The 17883-nt window shown below is 56.4% G+C and overlaps 1 protein-coding gene across 1 annotated transcript in view; it reads left to right on the top strand.

The window, feature by feature from the left end:
* Positions 1-17883, top strand: part of ATOH8 (atonal bHLH transcription factor 8) — a 34150-nt gene that overhangs the window by 2089 nt on the left and 14178 nt on the right. Inside the window, exon 2 of the mRNA XM_007466746.1 lies at positions 7907-8098. Within this exon, the coding sequence (XP_007466808.1) occupies positions 7907-8098 (192 nt within the window). The remainder of the gene's footprint in view (positions 1-7906; positions 8099-17883) is intronic.

Here is a 17883-nt window from a genome sequence, read left to right as displayed (position 1 = left end):
GGAAAGAGTTTCTATGACTTTTGAGCCAAAGTGTCACATTTGGGCTTGAGTAAGATGATTGGTCAGTGAGGTGGAGTGGAGTGGAGGAGTCAGATAACTGTCATAGACAGTTGGGACCTTGGGCAGTGGGCCCAGTGGAGAATTCAGTTTCACCCTCAGGCAGTGGCTCTGTGTCAGAGGGTGGCAGCCTGGAGGGTTTCCTGCTACCTACCGCCCAGGATGGAAGGATGAGATGGCAGAGAGATGACTGTCCACCTGCTCACCTTGCAGCTAGGGCAACCCCTCTCAGATTGGGGAGGCCACATGCCCAGAGCATCACAGCTGGTGGGAGGAAGGTCAGGGCCGGCACCTAGGTCCTTTAACTGAAAGTTCAGCGTCCTTTTTACTCCTCCAGCTGCCTCTTTCAGTTCCGAGAAAGTATTCATGGTCTCTGTGTGTTCAACTACATCTCATTTGTCCAGTGGCTTTAACTTCTTTCAGTAATGAATTCCATCTTATTTGATCTTAACATCCCTGTCGGTTGACTTAGCTTTCCATTTAATGGAATGGAAAACTGGGGCCTGGAGAAAGAAGGAAGGAAACGCTTCTAAGATCACCTAGTGGGTTAGGGAAGGTGACAGAAGTTTCTGGAATGCCCGCCTGGCCAAATGCTTCTCACGGTGTCAGCTGTATCAGCGCTGTGGGCCCTGCACTCGCAGTGTTGTTAAGTCGGAAGGTGGGTGTATACATGGCTGACTCTGAGATGAGTTTGTTAATCGTGGTTTCCTTTCACTTCTGTCCTTGTGCAGAAGTTCTATGTAAGAGGGACACATTCAGGGAGAAAGTGTGCACACACACACACACACACACAGGTACACACAGCTGTACCTATACACACGATCAGTACTCATGCCCAAGAGCACACACAAATGCGTGATCAGAAGCGCCTGCTCTGGTTTGTTCCCCCCCTTGCCCAGTCCATCTGTCCCTTCCCCAAAAAGGCTGCTGGTGGGCACCGGTCTGTTGTCTGCGAGGGAAAGAAATATCGCTAGGGCGCACTCACCATGTCCACATCATAGCCCCCATCCGATGGGGAAAGTCCTGTGTCTCAGAGGCACTCCTTCCTCCTCTGGACCTCAGTATCCCACCTGCAGAAAGTGTGCACATGAGTACACACACACACTCGTGTGCGTATGTGTGAGCGTGCCCTATCCAGGCAGGCTGTGACTCTGGATCTAGGCTTAGGCTTGACCATCTGAAATGGACCCTGGGAGAGGAGGGTGAGGAAGGATGGTTTTCCCTGAAATGAGGCCATGGCTGTTGCAGCACCGAGGTCAGTTCTGGGACTGTGGCTCTGGCCTGGGGCTTCATTTCTCTGAGCAGCTTCCTGGTACGGTGAAAAGAGCACTGGGCAGGGAGTCCGGAGGCTGGAGTTTGAGTTATACCTCTGCTGTATGCCTTCTGTGTGACCGTGGACAAGTCACTTTCCCTCTCTGAGCCTCAGTTGCTAAAGCTGGAAAATGGTGATAATGCTTACCTCATACACCGCTTCTCTGCAGAGAGCGAATGAAGAAAGGAATGGGGGCCGTAGGAGGAATGAACATTTCTCGAACGCCTGCAACGTCCTCAGGGCTGGGCAAAGGCCTTGACAGATGTAGAAATAAGAATTCTGTAATCATTTTAATAATAATCATAGAAACTGCCATTTATCAGACGCTTCCTTTGTACTGGGTCGTGTGCTAAGCGTGTTATGCGTATTAGTTGTATTGTTTCCACCCCCCCATCCCCCCGCCCTCATTCCCACCCCTGTTTCACGGATGGTGAGGCTGAGGTTCAGGGAACTTCTGTAAGTTGGTGGTGGTCTCGCAGCCTTTGGCCACCGCATGAGGCCTCCTGGGTTTTGTACTGCATGCCTCCCCGGCCTGCCATTCACTAGGCTTCAGGGTGCCGGCGCCCTCCCGGGCGTGGTGCAGTCACAGCCTCTGTGGCTGTGTGCCGCTGTCACTGCAGAGCCTGGATTCGAATTGGAGTCAGCGAGTCGCTCCAGGGCCCAGGCTCCTGACGGCCCACTCTTCAGCCTGGTGACCACCCCGGAGCTGTCCACCCCCAGCAGGGGGAAGCCAGACAGTCTTCTGTGTTGTCCAACCCATCATGCTCTCAACCAGGAAGGGAATGGGGTGGGGGGCCGCTTGGCCATGAGAAGTGCAGGTGGGGGAGAGGGAGGCCCCCGGCAGCGGGGCCAGGGGGTGTGTGTGCGGGGCAGATGGTCAGGCCGCAGCACATGCCACCAGCCCAGCTGCTCGGGGCCCTCCCCGCCGCCTCACGTGAAGGCCATGTGTGCATAGCTGGGCCTGGCCCATGTGCAGGGCTGCTCCGGGCCGGGTGGGAGAGGGTCCAAGGGAAAGCCTGGCCTTGCTGGGCGGGTGAGGGGAGGGGCCAGAGCTGTGGGCCTCGGCCTCCCCCGCAGAACCTTCTGGTTCACGGGCTGTGCTCACCCTCGGGGCATCTGGTGTGTGTGCAGATCTGTGCAGATTTCCTCTCTCCCCGAGAAGCATAAAGCCCCTCAGCATTGATGGAGCAATGGCAGCCTAGCCAGGCAGAGGCCTGGGGTAGCAAGGAGGAGCCCTCAGGACTTGCTGAAGTGCCAAACCAGTGGCCCCCTCCTCTGCTGCCCCTGGAGTGTCCCAGGGAATCCTCAACAAGTGAACTCAGGATGGCCCAGGAGGGGGCATGAGGATGGCGCCCCCAGCCCAGCACCTCCCTCAATCTCAGACCCCATAGGATGCCAGGGGCCCATGGCCCCACTGCAACCTGTACCCCCCTCCTCAGGGAATGGGGGACAGACCTGCTTGCATCCAGATGGGAGAGGGGTGACAGAAGCCTCTCTCCTGCCCCCTCGCATCCACAGTCACCACGACAGCAGCTCGCTGAGCCTCATTGCACGGGGTGGAGTGCCTTACCTGGCCCTGTGGTCGCGCTGCCTTCCCATTTCACAGATGGGGATGCTTACAGAGGTGGAGTGAGTGACCAGGATTTGTCCTGCCTGGCCCTGGGCCATGGCTCTTAACTACTCAGACCTAGGTTCTCAGGGTCCAGCCTCATTGCTGTGTAGCAGGTTGGGATTTTGTTTAAATAGAACTTGACAAGGACCTTAAACAGCCCGTGTAGAGCGGCTTCACCCCAGGGAGCCAGCACTCACTGACACGAGCCGATTAGAGAAAAATTTCAAATGGGATCAAGTGCTCGGCTGTGGGCCGGGGATGCAGTGATGTTGGAGCTCTGTGGGTCCGGGAGTCTCGGTGGGCGTCTTGGCCTGGGTCTGAAGGGTGGGTAGGAGTTGGCACAGAGGCAAGAGGGTGGAGGGCTTCCAGGCCTCCCCTGCATTGGCTGGTTGGTTCCTGGCTTTGCTTCTCTGTAGCGCCTCCCTACATCTGCCCATGGCGATTCCATTCTGAGGTAGCAGGTATTCTGATGCCCATTTTATTGGTGAGGAAACTGAGGTCCCCTATGGTTGCGGACCTAAGATCACGTGGATGGCTCGGAGTAGAGCTAGGTCCTCGGAATCCCAGGCCAGTGCCCTTCCTGCTTTTTCCCGCTTCCTGGAGCCAGGAGAGGGTCCAGCTTGGGGTAGGTGGGATGGAATCTTTTAGGGGCACGTGGGGCCTGGTGAAAACCCCATACTGCACCTGCTCCTCTGAAGCGTAACGATTCTTGTGGGGTGAGCGTGAGGCAGGTCCTTTTACTTTACAGGAAGATTTGCTGCCTGTCAGTAGCTGGAGCCGAGTGGCCCTGCTGCCTCCTTTGGCTTCTGTCCTCTGCCCAGGCTGAGCAGATGACTGCTGTGTGGTCTCCGGCAGGTGGTGGGATCGCTGGGCTCTGGGCCTCTCTGTGGATGCTCAGAGAGGTAATGCACCAAGGCTGGGGTCCCATGGAGTCCAGAACTCTCCATCCCCTGCTCAGAAGGGGGGCTGCCCACCTCCCTGCCATAGGCTATAGATGCTCATCCAAACCTCCAAGCCGTTGCTTCTGGCTGATTGGAAAGAGCCCAGCTAAGGTGTGAGCTCAAAACCCAGCTCATCTTTCATCAGCTGAGAGATACAGGAAGTTCTTACGCTCTCTGGGCATCAAATGCTTCTCTGTAAAGTGGAAGTCGTCATTTCTACCTCATGGCTCTGTTTAAAGATGAATTATATTCACAACACCCAGCCCTCTGCCTGGCCTTAGTAGATCACAAGAAACAGCAAGGGGATGACCTGGTTCCAACAGTCATCCAGGATACCCAGGCATTATTCCCATTCTCCAGATAAGAAAACTGAGGCTCAGAGAGGTGAAACTACCTGTCCAAAGTCACCCCGCTGTTTGGGATTCAGACCAGCTCTTTCTGCCTTACCTTGACCTCCCAGAATCAGATCCTCATAGGCCAGGGTGCCTCTGAGCTGGGCTTTCGGGGGCCCAGCTGCTGCATCCTGGGCCATGGGCGCCAGCATCACCACCGCTGGTGGTGGGAGTTTGGAGAGCCCAGTGGCCAAGCCCCTGGTGGGAGCTTGGAGAGCCCGCCTTCCTTGGGCGATAAACACACGAGCTTCTGGCTCCAGCCACCCGGGTCTTAGCTCAGTGACCTGGGGCCCAATATGTCACCTCTCTGTTTCCTCATGTGCAGATGGGGTAACAATCTTTATGTGGGGGAAAGTTTCAATGGACTGAAACTACCTGTAAATAGTGACCACGGTGCCAGGTAAACAACCAGAGCTCAATAGATGGGTTTTTTTTTTTTTTTTAAAAACTCCACAGTTGCTTTATTTATTTATTTAATTAATTTATTTTTGGCTGCGTCGGGTCTTCATTGCAGCGTGACGCAGGGCTTTCTCTAGTTGCGGCAAGCAGGGGCCACTCTTTGCTGCGGTGCACGGGCCTCTCATTGCGGCGGCTTCTCCAGCTGCGGAGCACGGGCTCCAGGCATGCAGGCTTCAGTAGCTGTGGCGCACGGGCTTAGTTGCTCCGTGGCAAGTGGGATCTTCCTGGACCAGGGCTCGAACCTGTGTCCCCTGCATTGGCAGGCGGATTCTTAACCACTGCGCCACAAGGGCAGCCCCCTCAATAGATGGTTTTCTTGTTAGACCTGGACTTTGACACAAGCAGTGGGACAGAGTGACAAATCTGGGGCAAAACTGGCTCAGAACTTGGCATCGGAGCCCCTAGGTCGGCCTTGACCTCACCTGTTGCTCTGTGGTCCCGCAATGACCCTGGATCCCCATGTGCAGATCCCTTCCAAGATCCCTGCTCCCTGCTGGCAGGGAAGCCCAGCTGCTCAGGGCCCAGGGCTCAAAGAGCTGGGTAACTCCCAGCATGGCCTCTGGGTAACAACACACTAGGGCCTGTGTCACAGAGCTGTGCCCGGTGTCCAGAGCCTCCACCAGGCAGGCACTCCCTCCCTTGGTGCAGGGGAGGCAGAGGTGCTAGGCTGGTCTCTGAGACCCATGCCCCTGCCCCAGGGAACCTTTCTGTGCCACAGACCTTGTTCATTTGTTCAGGCTGATAAAGCAGGATTCTCTGGACTCTGGATGAGAACAGGCAAAGTGCATTGTTCTGCAGGCTTTTCTCAGATGGGTTTGGAGCTGTGGCCAGGGCTGGGAGGGGGAAGGGGAATGCACAGGAGTTGGTGGTCCCTGTGTCACCTCCCTGCCCCTCCCTGCGTTTCCTGGCCTGGTGAAGGGCAACTCCTTGGCTGCTAGAGGATTTTGAAAGGTGACAGCAAACCTCACCTCGGGCCTGCGGTCTCAGGACCCCCAGGGGGTTGGGGATGAGCAGGCAGTATGTCCTGGCTCCAGATCTCCTGCTTCCCACCCTCTCTGGAGCCCCTCTTTAGAGACCTTCTGCAACACCCACTGTAATAATGTCACTGACTTGTATCAGGCCTTACTCTGAGCAGCGCATATGCTATCTCCTTTAGTCCTTACCACGCTGTGTGGTCAGTCCTGTTAGCAATATGACAAGGATACCAAGGCTCAGAACGGTTATGTCTCTTGCCCAGGGTTTGTAACTAGAGCCAGGAGTTAGCCCAGGTGACCAAAAGGTGTACGAGCTTCACCTCTGCACCAAATAACTAAATCTTTATCCTCAGAGAATTTGGGGAATTCCCTGGCGGTCCAGTGGTTAGGACTCCATGCTTCCACTGTAGGGGGCACGGGTTCAATCTCAGGTCCGGGAGCTAAGATCCTACAAGCTGAGCGGCGTGGCCAAAAAGAAAAAAGAGAGAGAGAGAGAGAGAGAGAGGACGGTTTTTGAACCCAGTTCTAAACCTTCTGGAGTCACCTGATAGATATGGAGGGAGAGCGTTCATTTCTTCATTCATTCCCTCAATCAACAAACCCTTTGGAGGCCGGTGATGGGCAGGACCAGGGCTAGGCTGTGCATGCAGAGGCCTTCCGCTGACAGCTCACACAGAGACTGACCATTAAATGAGTCATAGTAATCAGGAGTTAAGGACAGATGGTGGGCTATTAGAGCACCATCAAGGGGAGGCAGCCCTAGTCCCGGGGTAGGGTTGGGTGGGAGGTCAGGGAAAGCTGCTGGACGAAGTGAGCTTTAACGTGAGATCAAGATGTTGACGCATTTAGGGTCCTCATCTGAAGCGGCTCTCTTGATTATGCTTTCTCGACCACAGCGCTGCTGACGTTTTGGGCTGAGTCATTCTTTGTTGTGGACGCATCGTAGGATCCTGAGCACTGTAGGATGTTTAGCAGCATTCCTGGCCTCTGCCCACTACAGGCCAGTAGCCCCTCGCCGCCTGCTGCCCGATCAAGAATGTCTGCAGACATTGCCAGCTGCCCCTTAGGGACAACATTGTCCCTGGTTGAGAACCACTGGTCCAGAACAGTGCCCAGCATACTTGTTGAGTGGTCCCTGCAAGGCGCCCCACTCTCTGTGGGCTGAGGGTTAGTACCAGGTATCCGTGGTGGGGATGGATGCTGCGTGTAGATCCTGGAGAGCCACAGAGAGGAGGATGCCGCAGCCTTGGTTGCAGTGCACGTTTGGGCCATTTAGGTGAACGACGCATCAGAGCAGCTGTATTGGTTAGCACCTGTCAGGTGGACTTTGTGGTGATGTCTCCGTGTTACGACACAGAACTCTGCTGCAGTCTTTGTAGTTTTTTGCTCAAGCAGCAGGAGCATTGGTGGACAATGTTAGACTCCATCGCTTCACGCATACAAATCCCTGTGCCATTAGTGAGTGTCTAGTTGGTGATGAACGTCAAGGCTGTCAGGTCTGGCTGGGGCTGTCCTGTTGCAATGCCCAGCAGCGCCCCAGGTCCAGAGGGCAGAAAGAAAAAGAGAAAAGCATAAGAAAGCCAATCATGTGCGGGGCCCCCCAGCTGAGCCCTGGCACTTTGCTTCTGGTCTGTTCCCAGAGTCCCGGGCACCTAACTCTGCTCTGACGTTATAACACCACTCTTGAGTGTAAGTTCTCTGATGGCAGGACCCGAGTTATTATTTGTGGTCGGACCCCAAGTGCCCAGCAAGACAAGTGCCACTGAATGAGTAAATAGACCCACAGAGCTAAAAAACATCGGTTCTCTCTGAGAGATTCCTTCTCAGGGAGGGAGGGGGGGTGGAGCTGTGTCCTGGGGGAACTCACTGTGCTTTGTGCGCACTGACGTTCGGGCAAGAGCTAAGTCTCGGTTTCTTCCCCTGTGACGTGGGAATGTGGATGCCTCCCAAGGTTGTGAGTGTGGAAACAGCGGGTGCTTAGAACAGGGAATAAAATCCGGGTTGAGGGATTAGACGGGCCACCTCTGCCGCCCTGCAGACCCCTGTCCGGCGGTGCAGATGTCAGTGTGAGGGGCCCTACACCTGCCTGGCTGAGGTGCCCCCAGGCCGTTCTCAGCAGAGACCCTGGCAGCCCCTCCTGACGCCTTCTCACCCTCCAGGTGCCATGTTACTCATATGGGCAGAAGCTGTCCAAGCTGGCCATCCTGAGGATCGCCTGTAACTACATCCTGTCCCTGGCGCGGCTGGCCGACCTCGACTACAGTGCCGACCATAGCAACCTCAGCTTCTCCGAGTGTGTGCAGCGCTGCACCCGCACCCTGCAGGCCGAGGGCCGTGCCAAGAAACGCAAGGTACGTGCCAGCCACGCAGGCAGCAGCCTCCTGGGAAGACAGAGAGGTGGGGACAGGAACTTGGGGAGCCCCTCACTCCCCCAGGCTTCCAGAGGGACCAGTGAGCTCGGCCTGTAGGAGCTTTGCTGGGGTTCGTGCCAGCTTCAGGGCTCCTCAGGCCCCTGGGACTGTGTGTGACTCTACTCCTGGTAATGGGGCTGCTGGGTACCTGGGACAGTCACCCTGGGCCTGCGTTTGTTCATCACTTAAATGAGGAGGACAGCTTATCTCTGAAGCTCTTTCTGGCCTTACATGCTCTTAGGATGAATCCCCCGTGCGACCCCTGATTGATGTCATATCAGGGTGAGATCTCCTGAACTGGTAACAGCCCAAGAGAGCCCTTTGGTGTGTTTTGGTAATGTGACTTGGCCTGTGGGTTACCTGAGGCCGTGCATTAAGGCACGTGATATTCATTCATTCATTCATTCATTCTGAAGAGATTTACTGAGCCCCAGCCATGTGCCACGCTTGCCGGGCAGGGGTATAAAAATGATAAGCATATGGTCGAAGCACCCCTGCAGCTCACAGGATGCTCAGAGACCCTCTTGCCTGTGGATAAGGGCAGAAGAGGGTAGTAAAGGAGGCCCCGGAGGCCTGTGCAGGGGCAGGGGAAGGCCAGGCAGAGAAGGGACAGGTTACCTCTCCTGCCCAAGGGAGTTTGAAAGGCCATCTTTGTGTAAGTGGTGTTTGAGCTGGACAACCAGGATGTCACCCGGCAGATGAAGCAGGAACAATATCTGAGGCAGAGGGAACAGCCTGTACAAAGCCTGATGTGTTTGGAGAAATATGGCAGGAGGAAAGGTGTCGGGCACAGCTATGCTTCCCAGATGGCCTAGGCTTCCAGCATTTCCAGCTGGGGGTCATTGCCAGGCTGTGCAGAGCAAGGCTTATGGCAACCCTCTGGATCTCTGTGCCCACGAGGCTAGAGGGAGAGAGACAGAGGCTGGGACCCAGTCTGCATCCATGAAGAGGGTAGAGGTGGTTAGAGATGCCTGACTCCCCTGGGCATCCAGGGATGGGGAGTGTGTGGGGGGGTAGTCAAGTGGCTCTGGCATCCTCCATTCATTCCTTCCTACCACCTCCTCCTTCCTTCCTGGCCGGCCCCTCCCCGAATCCCTGACATTCCTCCCCCAGCCCCCCCTTCAAGGAGGCCCCTCTCTGGGTTCTCCAGGTTTCCCAGGGGCCCCTTCAAGAGGCTTCCAGCCAGGGAGGCCCTCTGTGGACTCTCCTGCCCACAGCAGGGAGGGCCCTGGCATGTCCCCACCGCCAGCCACTGCCGCTGCTGCGGTGATGGCACGTTGCGATCCTGGGAGTGATTTAATGTGGACCAATTAGATGAAATCTTCATCAAGTGGGTGAGAGAGGAAGCGCCACTGGCTGCTCGCAGGGCGGCTTTTTCCTCTGGAAAGTGACACGGGTAAATTAAGGGCGTGATTGATGGCTCCATGCAGCGCTCTGTGACAAAGGAGGGTTGTAAACTCTCGATGAACTTCCCCTGGCATTCGGTGGTGGTCGGTCAGAGGTGTGGATGGGCAGGGTGGGCAGGCGCCATTTCCCCCGTCTCTGCCCCTCATCCCCCGCTCCCCAAGTCCTCCCGTCAGCCACCAAAGGCCAGAGTGCTGGGCCCCCCTCCTTCCCTGTTCTTTGATTGGGGCAAGTGTCCTGGGCTGGGGAGGAAACTAGATGCTTGGGAGGTGAGGGATGAAGGGGGGTGGTGGGGTGACGATGCCCAGCAGAGACGAGCTCTTGGCTTCCCCTGAGATCACATCAAATCTAAGACACCTTAGAGACTATCTGGTCCAGCCTCCCCATTGTCCAGATTGGGAGACTGAGGGTAAGAGCATCAAACAGCCCTGAGTTCAAGGCCTGGCTCACCACCTACTAGCTATTTCATTTTGGACCCATTTCTTTACCTCTTCTTGCCTCAGTTTTCTCCTCAATAAACGGGGATGGTGGAAACATCAGAGATTTCTAAGGCCCTTTCTAGTCTGACACTACAAGCAGAGGTCCTGCCTCACCTCTGAAGGGCAAGGGGCCCCTTGCATCCTGCAGCCCCTTCTGCCGAGTGGGCTGTCCTGAGGCTGCCATCTCCTGAGGACCACGTCTGGACAGCCACCATTGCCCAGAGGACTTAGAGGGAGGGATGGGACAGGGTCTTGGGGCTGCTGGGACATCTGAGGCCTCTTGGGCCCTGTAACAGCCCTGGTAGATTGGCAGATCACAGCACCACCGCACTCCTGGTGTGTGTGCCTTCCTGCATCTGTCACCATGCAGGTAGGTGAGTTTCAGGGATGCCCTCAGGGATGGACTTCAGTGACCCGCCCAGTGGCCCTGAGTGCCTGGGATACGCCATCCTTTTGTTAACCAGAACCAAGGGAGCTGGTGTCCCTGGAGACGCATTCCTTCATTTGTTCATACATTCATTCGTTCAGTGTTTATCGAGCAGTGGCAATGAGTTCCGTGTTGGGGAATCCCATCCTCAGCACATGGGCACTGTGATGGGTATTTGCGATGGGGCGGGCTTGACCCTCCCTAGTCCCTGTAGACAGGGCAGGTGGATGTGAGGCTCAAATCAAGCCCCTGTTGCCCCTCCCCTGCAGCCATTCAGGGCAGCCTGAGGGTTTGGGGATGGGAGTGAGTCAGGCTTACATTCTAATGAAGGATAAAGAAAGGAAGAAACTAGAAAATATGCTGATGTCAGTGACCAGCTGAAAGGAAGTCTTTCATAAATGGTCATCACCAATGCCACTGATGGCGATCTGAGCTGTCCCACAGAGCATGGCTCTCTCACAGTTCATGTGCCCCAGAGGCTGGGCGACCCTTTTCCAGAACGCCGCCTTGACAGACTGTACTCAGTGTTCCCTGATGAGCTGCCTTGTCCCTCCAGACCTGTGTTAAGAATGGGGTTTAAAGTGATCTTTACTTACCCTCTAGGCCCCAGGCACATCCTTTTGCCCATCTCAGCCCTTCCTTGCTGGGGGTGGGGACCCATATTCCTTGACGGGTGAGTCCTCTATATCTGGACCTCACAGGAGGTGACTTTGAGGGTCCAGGGTCCGTTTGGAAGCCCTGGTCGTGCAGAGAGGCTCGTCGGAGGCAGCCGAGCGGAGAGACAGGTGGGAGGAGTGGAAGGGCTCTGCAGATCTCAGCTCGAGCTCCGGCTGCAGCCGGAGATAATGCACATTAAGCACCTGGCTCTGGGCCATGTTTCCGCAGCTCCTGTTTTTAAAGCAGCAACTCCTGGGAGCTTCGGAGAAGGAGAGAAGGAAGAGAAGCAGAACTGTTCCACACCTGGGCAGGGTGGGCATTGCCGGGCCCGTGGGATAGGAGACGAGCAGTTTCCCACGGTCTAGGGCACTGCCTTCCAGTGAATAATAATAATAATAATAATAACAGCGGCAGCAGCTACTAACACTGATGGCATAGCTTAAGCCCTGGCGATAAATGGCCGGTAAGTTCCTGCCCCCAGGTTTCTCACAGGCCTCAGGTTGGCAGGGGGTGGGGGTAGGGGGGAGAGATAAGTCCATTATGGTGCGCTGAGCTAAGGGCCCTACCAGACACCTGGGCACCGATTGGTGACCCCGGGGCTGTGACTGTAGCTGTGTGTGCCAGCTGGGCAGGGAAGGCTGGCTCTGCAAGGCCAGAGGCTGCTTCTCACCCTGTGGGTGGTCCAGTGCCAGAGGAGGCAGTGAGGCTGGCATAGCTCGACCGCGTCTTCCCTCTTCCTGCTGCTTTCTGGGTAGGGGAGGCTTTTCGTGGTGATGGCGGGTTCAAGGGTAGCCGGACCCCTGTTGGGAAGAACATCTTGGGTGCAGACGTCTGTATTTTTGGTGCTGGGGGCCAGCTGAGGTAGCATGTTGGTTTTGGGTTGGGGGTTCAGTGGGAGCCGAGAGGGTTCTGTCTGGGTGGTTGAAACCAGGCCTCGGACAGGACCTGGTGGCACCTGCTCTTTCTGTGGTCTGTTCCGGAGCCCCAGAGTATGTGAGGCAGAGTCTCCAGCACCTGCCCTGGCTGGATCCAGCCCCTCGTGTGCAGGGTCTCCCACATCCCCAGGGTCCCCATTGAGGGACACTGTCCTGTCTCTGTCCCCCACCTGCCACGTACACAGTCACCCCCACTGGGGCTTTGGTCTCCACTTCTGTAAGGTGAGTTGACCCCAGAAGTGATTTCTAAGGCCCCTTCTGGTCAGACTTTCCGAACTGAGGTCACCTCAGCTCCTTTTTCTGTATAAATGACAACAGGCGTTTACTCTCCCTTCCCCTCTGCCCATCACGGGCATTTCACACAGATCTGAAAGTTGCTCATGGAGACTGTTGGGACCCCAGTGCGGTGCACCCGGAGAACACTGATACTACCTGACGTTCTTAGAGCCTGGATCCCACGCCAGGCGTGGTGCTGGGTGCTTAGTACTTCTGACATATCACCCCGTTGACTCCTCCCGCCACCCCTTCAAGGTGGATCCTGACATTGTGCCAGGAACAAAGAATCTGAGGCTCAGAGGCCCGAGGAACTGGCCAGTAGGAGAGGTGCCCGGGGCTCCTACCACTTCCCTGTCCCGCCCCCCGCATGGAAATGGGGTGGTGAGAGGAGGTCCTGTTTCCACATCCTCCAAGCCATGTTACTGAGTTAAATACCATGTGCTTTCAAAGCCCATGGAGTCCGTCTATGCTGGGAAAGAAGGGGGGTGGGTGGGAAACCACCGTCAAATTCCCTTCTCGTCATAAAAATGGATGCAATTTATTTTTTCTGGCATTCCAATTACATAGACGTTTGTCGCCAGCTGTTTGTTCTAACACGGAGTGTTCTCTCAGCTGCCGTTTCTCCTCTCTCAGTTGACACCGTTAGTCCACACGGCTGGCAGGGACTGGGATGGAGGGGTCGTGGGCTGGGGAGCCCCCCAGGTTAGCTTGGAGCTGGCTTCCTTGGAACGCAGAACTTGGCCCTCTGCTGTTCGCCGGGTGGTCCCGAGGTGGGGGAGAGACTGGGGCGCTGCTTTCCCCTCTCCTTTCACACTGTCTTCACCTCTTCCTCCTCTCCCTCGCTGACACGCACTCACAGGCCCCACCCTTCTCCCCACCATGCTGTGTATGAATGAAAACTTGGGGTCTCGGACAGTGAGAAAGAAGCAACCTCTCATGCTCAGAAAGTCAGAGACGTGAAAAGTCCCCTCTGATGCTCTAACCTCCAGGGCACCTCTTCGAGCCAGGGTGCCCCGCTGGAAAGCCCTTCAGAGGCTCGGTGGTCCAGGATGCTATAGGTGGGTGTTGAGTTGAGAGAACCCTCCAGTTCCTTTCAGTTCCGTCTGGTGCCGTCATTTAACTTTAAGGCACGTGCAACAGGGAGACCCTTGGCAAGACCATTAAGTAGGGCAAGTGTAGGCTTTGGCGCTGGAGACCTGGGTGTGAATCATGGCACTTTACTTCCTACCCATGTGACCTTGGGTGTGTTACCTGACTTCTCTGATCCCCCGTTCTCTCGTGTGTGAAGTGTGAGCTTATAAACCTTCCTTGCCACCTTGCTGGAAGGATTAAAGGAGATCCAGTATGAGAAAGGGCTGGCCTTTTCTCAGTGCCAGAAGGGAAATCTCATGAATTTACAGCCACAAGGTAACAACTTCATACGGAATCCCAGGAAGGAGCATCTCAGGAAAGGGCAGTGCCTGGAATGGATGAATGACCAGACAAAGGGCAGATAAGGGCAAATCATTCTGAATGTCCAGCATTCGGGGCAAACCCCCTGGCCCTGCATCCTTAAAGGGGGGCGAGCACCTAGCCAGCCCAGAAATCCCCGGGCTTTCAAAGTTCACGGATTCATACCAAAGAACACGCATAACGTGCGGTTGTACATGGTAATAATGCTAATAAACAGACTCTCACCAACAGTCGCGCCGACCGAGTGGGGAGTGCCCACTGCGTGCCAAGCACCTCCCATACCTTATCTCTACCCTTTATGCTAACCCCACAAGTTAGCAACACTTCCCCATTGCACGGAGGGGAAACTGAGGCCAAGAGAAGGGCAGTGGCCTGCCCAAGGCCATGCAGCGAGTAAGTGGCGGAGCTGCTTTGAGCACGTGTCTCTTTGGTTCCAAACTCTGAGCTCTTCAGCTGTGCCCGGGGCCCTGAAGCTCACATACCGCCCAGCAGGGTGGCCTGAGCCCGGAGACCCCCAGCAAATGCGGGTGCAGGGCCTTGTCAGGAGCAGCAGCTCTTACGTAAGCAACCCGGCTGCGGCGCTTGCAGGCTCCATTGAGCCTCGGGGAGCCCACAGACCGCTGGGGGTGGCAAGGGGTGGGCCGGGCCGGTGGGGGTGGTGGTGTCAGCAGCCCCCCGCCCCCAGTGCCGCCGCCAGCGAGGCCTGACACGGGGTTAAGTCGCCCTGGCGGCCTCTGGCTGCAGCTGGGAGCGCGCCTGGTTCCCATTCGGGCGCTGTGGTTTTGATTAGCTGTTCCACAAGGCGGGCCTGGTGGCGAGGCCCTGGGAGCTCCGCTGGAACAGAGGGTCCCCCGCCCAGCCGCCGCGGCCCCCCCTCCTGGCAGCCCCAGACTCCAGATGTTCCGAGCGCTCGCTGGGAAGGCCTGCTGGCGCCACGGAGGGCAGAGGGCAGGGAAAGCACGCGAGCTGGAAGCCCAAGCACTCAGTCACCGCAGGCCCTGGCAGCCCGCCCAGCGCTCTGCTGGCACATTCCCCAGCTCTCCCCTGGCCATCTGTTCCCAAAAAACCCTTTCAGAGCCTCATCATCACTCAGGATACAACAGCACAAGCAGCTGGTTTGGAGGCAGCAGGGAAAACCGTGCAAAAGGTCCTTTGTGAGAGAGGAAACTCGCTTATGAATAACAGGGCTGGACGCCGTAAAAGTTGGCGGCTGGAATCCGTGTTTCTCAGGCGCCACTGTTTTCTCCCGACTCTTTATCTCCGCTCTTTATTTGGTTTCCCCTTGTTTTCTTTTAATGGTGTTTCTTCCCCTTCTTGCACCAGTTGTGACTTTTCTTCCTCCTCTAAGGTGCCTGAAGGCCACCTAATTAGGTATCCTGGACGCTGCCGAACTGTTTTTCCTTCTCAGAGCTCATAAAATGGGAGATGGTTAGAAGTGACTGTTTTCATAAAACCAGGGCTGGAGGAGACGGGGCAGAAAGAAGGTGCCCGGGAGGGCACAGTGTGGGCAGGGCAGCAGAAAGTCTTCAACCCGAGGAAGGGTCGGGGACAGAGAGAGTGCAGAGACTGCCATCAACTCATCGGAAGGCAACACGGAGACGCTCTGGGAGAGCAGTGGCATTAATGAAACGCTCAGCGCTTGGCGCCTCAGCTGATTGCAGTATGACAGGAAGCCTTTTTTAAGAACCGCCGCCACCGCCAGAAACTTCTGGGAGATGTCTGCCTGGAATCTGGGCACCTCCTGGGAGCAGTCACCGGGTGGCCTGAGTGGGGCCCTTGGGCTGTGCTGGGGCAGGGCTGGCAGCTGGGAGGCCGGCATTGGCGGCGGTGGGGAGGGGAGGGCAAGGCCTGGCCACCTTCCTCACACCCCCTGGACCCCTGAGGGGGAGCTGAGAGTCAGGCCCAGGGCTGCCAGGTGGAGGTGGGGAGAGAGACACCTCCCAGGCGTCAGATGGGCGTGACCTCATGGCGGGGTCACGGGGCAGGGGCAGGGGACTGGGGACTTCCCCTTTCCTTTCTCAGTTCTGGCACCCCTTTTTCACTGCCTGCCCCAACGCTGACCCGTGAGACCCAGAAGCTCGGCTGCCCCTCACCCCGGCAGTGGAAAAAGCCTGTCGTCCACATCGCCACGGGTGGCCGGTCCTCACAAGCTGAGGCTCGGGCTTCGGAGGGCGTTTCATCTGCGCTTTACTCAGGCGCCGCACTTCACTCCTTTCTCCTCTCTTCCCAGTTTCGGTTGCAGAGGTGGCAGCTCTGGCAGGACAAAATATATATAAGTTTATCACAATTTCAGGGCCATTAATCTCCCTGTCTGCAGGGCTGGGCATGGGCCGAGATCCCCCCTCCCTGCTAAGGCCTTGGTGGGCAGCTACCTCGTCTGAACTCTGAGGCTGGTCTTGTCTCTGCCCAGGGCGCTGCGTAGCTGGGTGGCCTTGCTCAAGTGTCGTATCCGGGAGATGCCAGCCTGACTGCCCACCTGTCCAGGGGTCAGTGGCACAAAGGATGTGAAACTGTTTTGTGAACTCTGTCCTCCCTCCTGTGTCTGCTGCCTGAGAAGCTGGTCCCCGTGGAGCCAAAGGCGAGGAGGGCCTGGGGAAGGAGGTGTGGCCGCTGGCCCCAGGCCCCTGGTGATGACGTGGGGTCCGACCAGTGACCAGAACTTGCTTTCCAGACCTGGGGCTTCCAGAGGAGCAGTGGGAGGAGAATGGAGGGCACTGGAGAGACCAGGCCTGTCCTGCCCACTGCCCAGCCTTGAGCCCCTGCCCCTGGCACAGCGGATCGCCTGGCACAGGGGGCACCAGCAGGCCCTGGTCGTCCTTTTTCTACCTGCCCCTGCAGACCGGAGGCTGGTTCTAGGGGGAGGTATAAATCCCTGCCTCCTTGACCTCTTAGTATAAACGTTTCTAGAGGGTGAAGCAGGGAGCCTTTCCTGCCTTCACGGTGCTTAGTCCTCTGCCCAGACTTCACGGCCACATGGGGCCTGGCCCTGCTGCCCAGCTGCTCCCTGGCTCAGTTCATACCCACCTGAGCCCCTCCCAGCAGCTCTGCTGAAAGCCAGGTCTGACTGCCTCACTCCCCCTGCTCAGGACCCCTCAGGGGCTCTCCACAGGCCAAGGGTAGAGGCCAGACTCCCTTACAGGGCAGCTGCCCCTCCCCCTACGTGACCTGGCTCCAGCCAGTCACTCCCGGTGTCCCAATTTACACTCCATCAACGCGGAACTCCTCGCCCAGAGGGGCTATTTTTGGCCTCTGTGCTCACGCCGTCCCTTCTGCCTGGAATGCCCTTCTACCCTGTCTGTCTGGCTAAGTCCTGCTCATTCTGGAAGGCTTAGCTCCTCCTGGAAGCCCTCCCTGACCCCTACCCCAGCCTCCACCTCAGGGCCCCATAGCATGGCCACCTCCCTGCCCTTACCATAGGGGGGTGTAGAGTCTAATTCAGGAGAGCATCCTATGATACAGTATGAAGTCATGATATATTATGTGATACTCTATTACGTGATATTTTAGAGCTCATTTTATTATATTTTTAGGTGATATGTTACCTGATAAATTATGTGATATTAAAACTCTATACTACATTACATTATGTCACACAATATGTGTTTAGTACACCCTCTAGCCCTTTCATCTTTCTGTCCCAGCTCCTGGCACAGAGGAAGCTGCCAAATAATGCACAGCATTCCTTCCACGAAAATCCATACACGCTGGGGCTGAATATTCCTGAGCTGAAGGCAAAAACTCTAGGGAAGAGTGAACTAGGGGCTTTGGGACACAGACAGGGAAGTGCCCCTGGGCTCCCCGAGGCTCCTGTTTGGGGAGTTTGGGCTCTTGTTGCCTTGAATCAGTGCAGAAAGCTTTGCATTTCAGATCACAGAAACCCCTCTAGCAGCAGCTTAAACTAACAGGGCTCCTGTTTCTTACAGTTAGGAAAGGTGAAGTGAGGAGACTGTTCCCTGGCTCCAAGGCTCTGGTGATGTTAAGGCTTCGGGCTTCTTTCTTGGTCTTTACCTCATGACTGCACAGTGGCTGCCACAGCACCGAGTACTTCATCCACACGCTACATCCAAGGCAGGGCAGGGCCTTGCCGGGAAGAGC

Source organism: Lipotes vexillifer, unplaced genomic scaffold (assembly GCF_000442215.2).
Source record: "Lipotes vexillifer unplaced genomic scaffold, Lipotes_vexillifer_v1.1 scaffold1158, whole genome shotgun sequence".
Taxonomy (NCBI): domain Eukaryota; kingdom Metazoa; phylum Chordata; class Mammalia; order Artiodactyla; family Lipotidae; genus Lipotes; species Lipotes vexillifer.
Note: the sequence above shows the minus strand (reverse complement) of the source record. Positions and strands in the feature narration are given on the sequence as shown.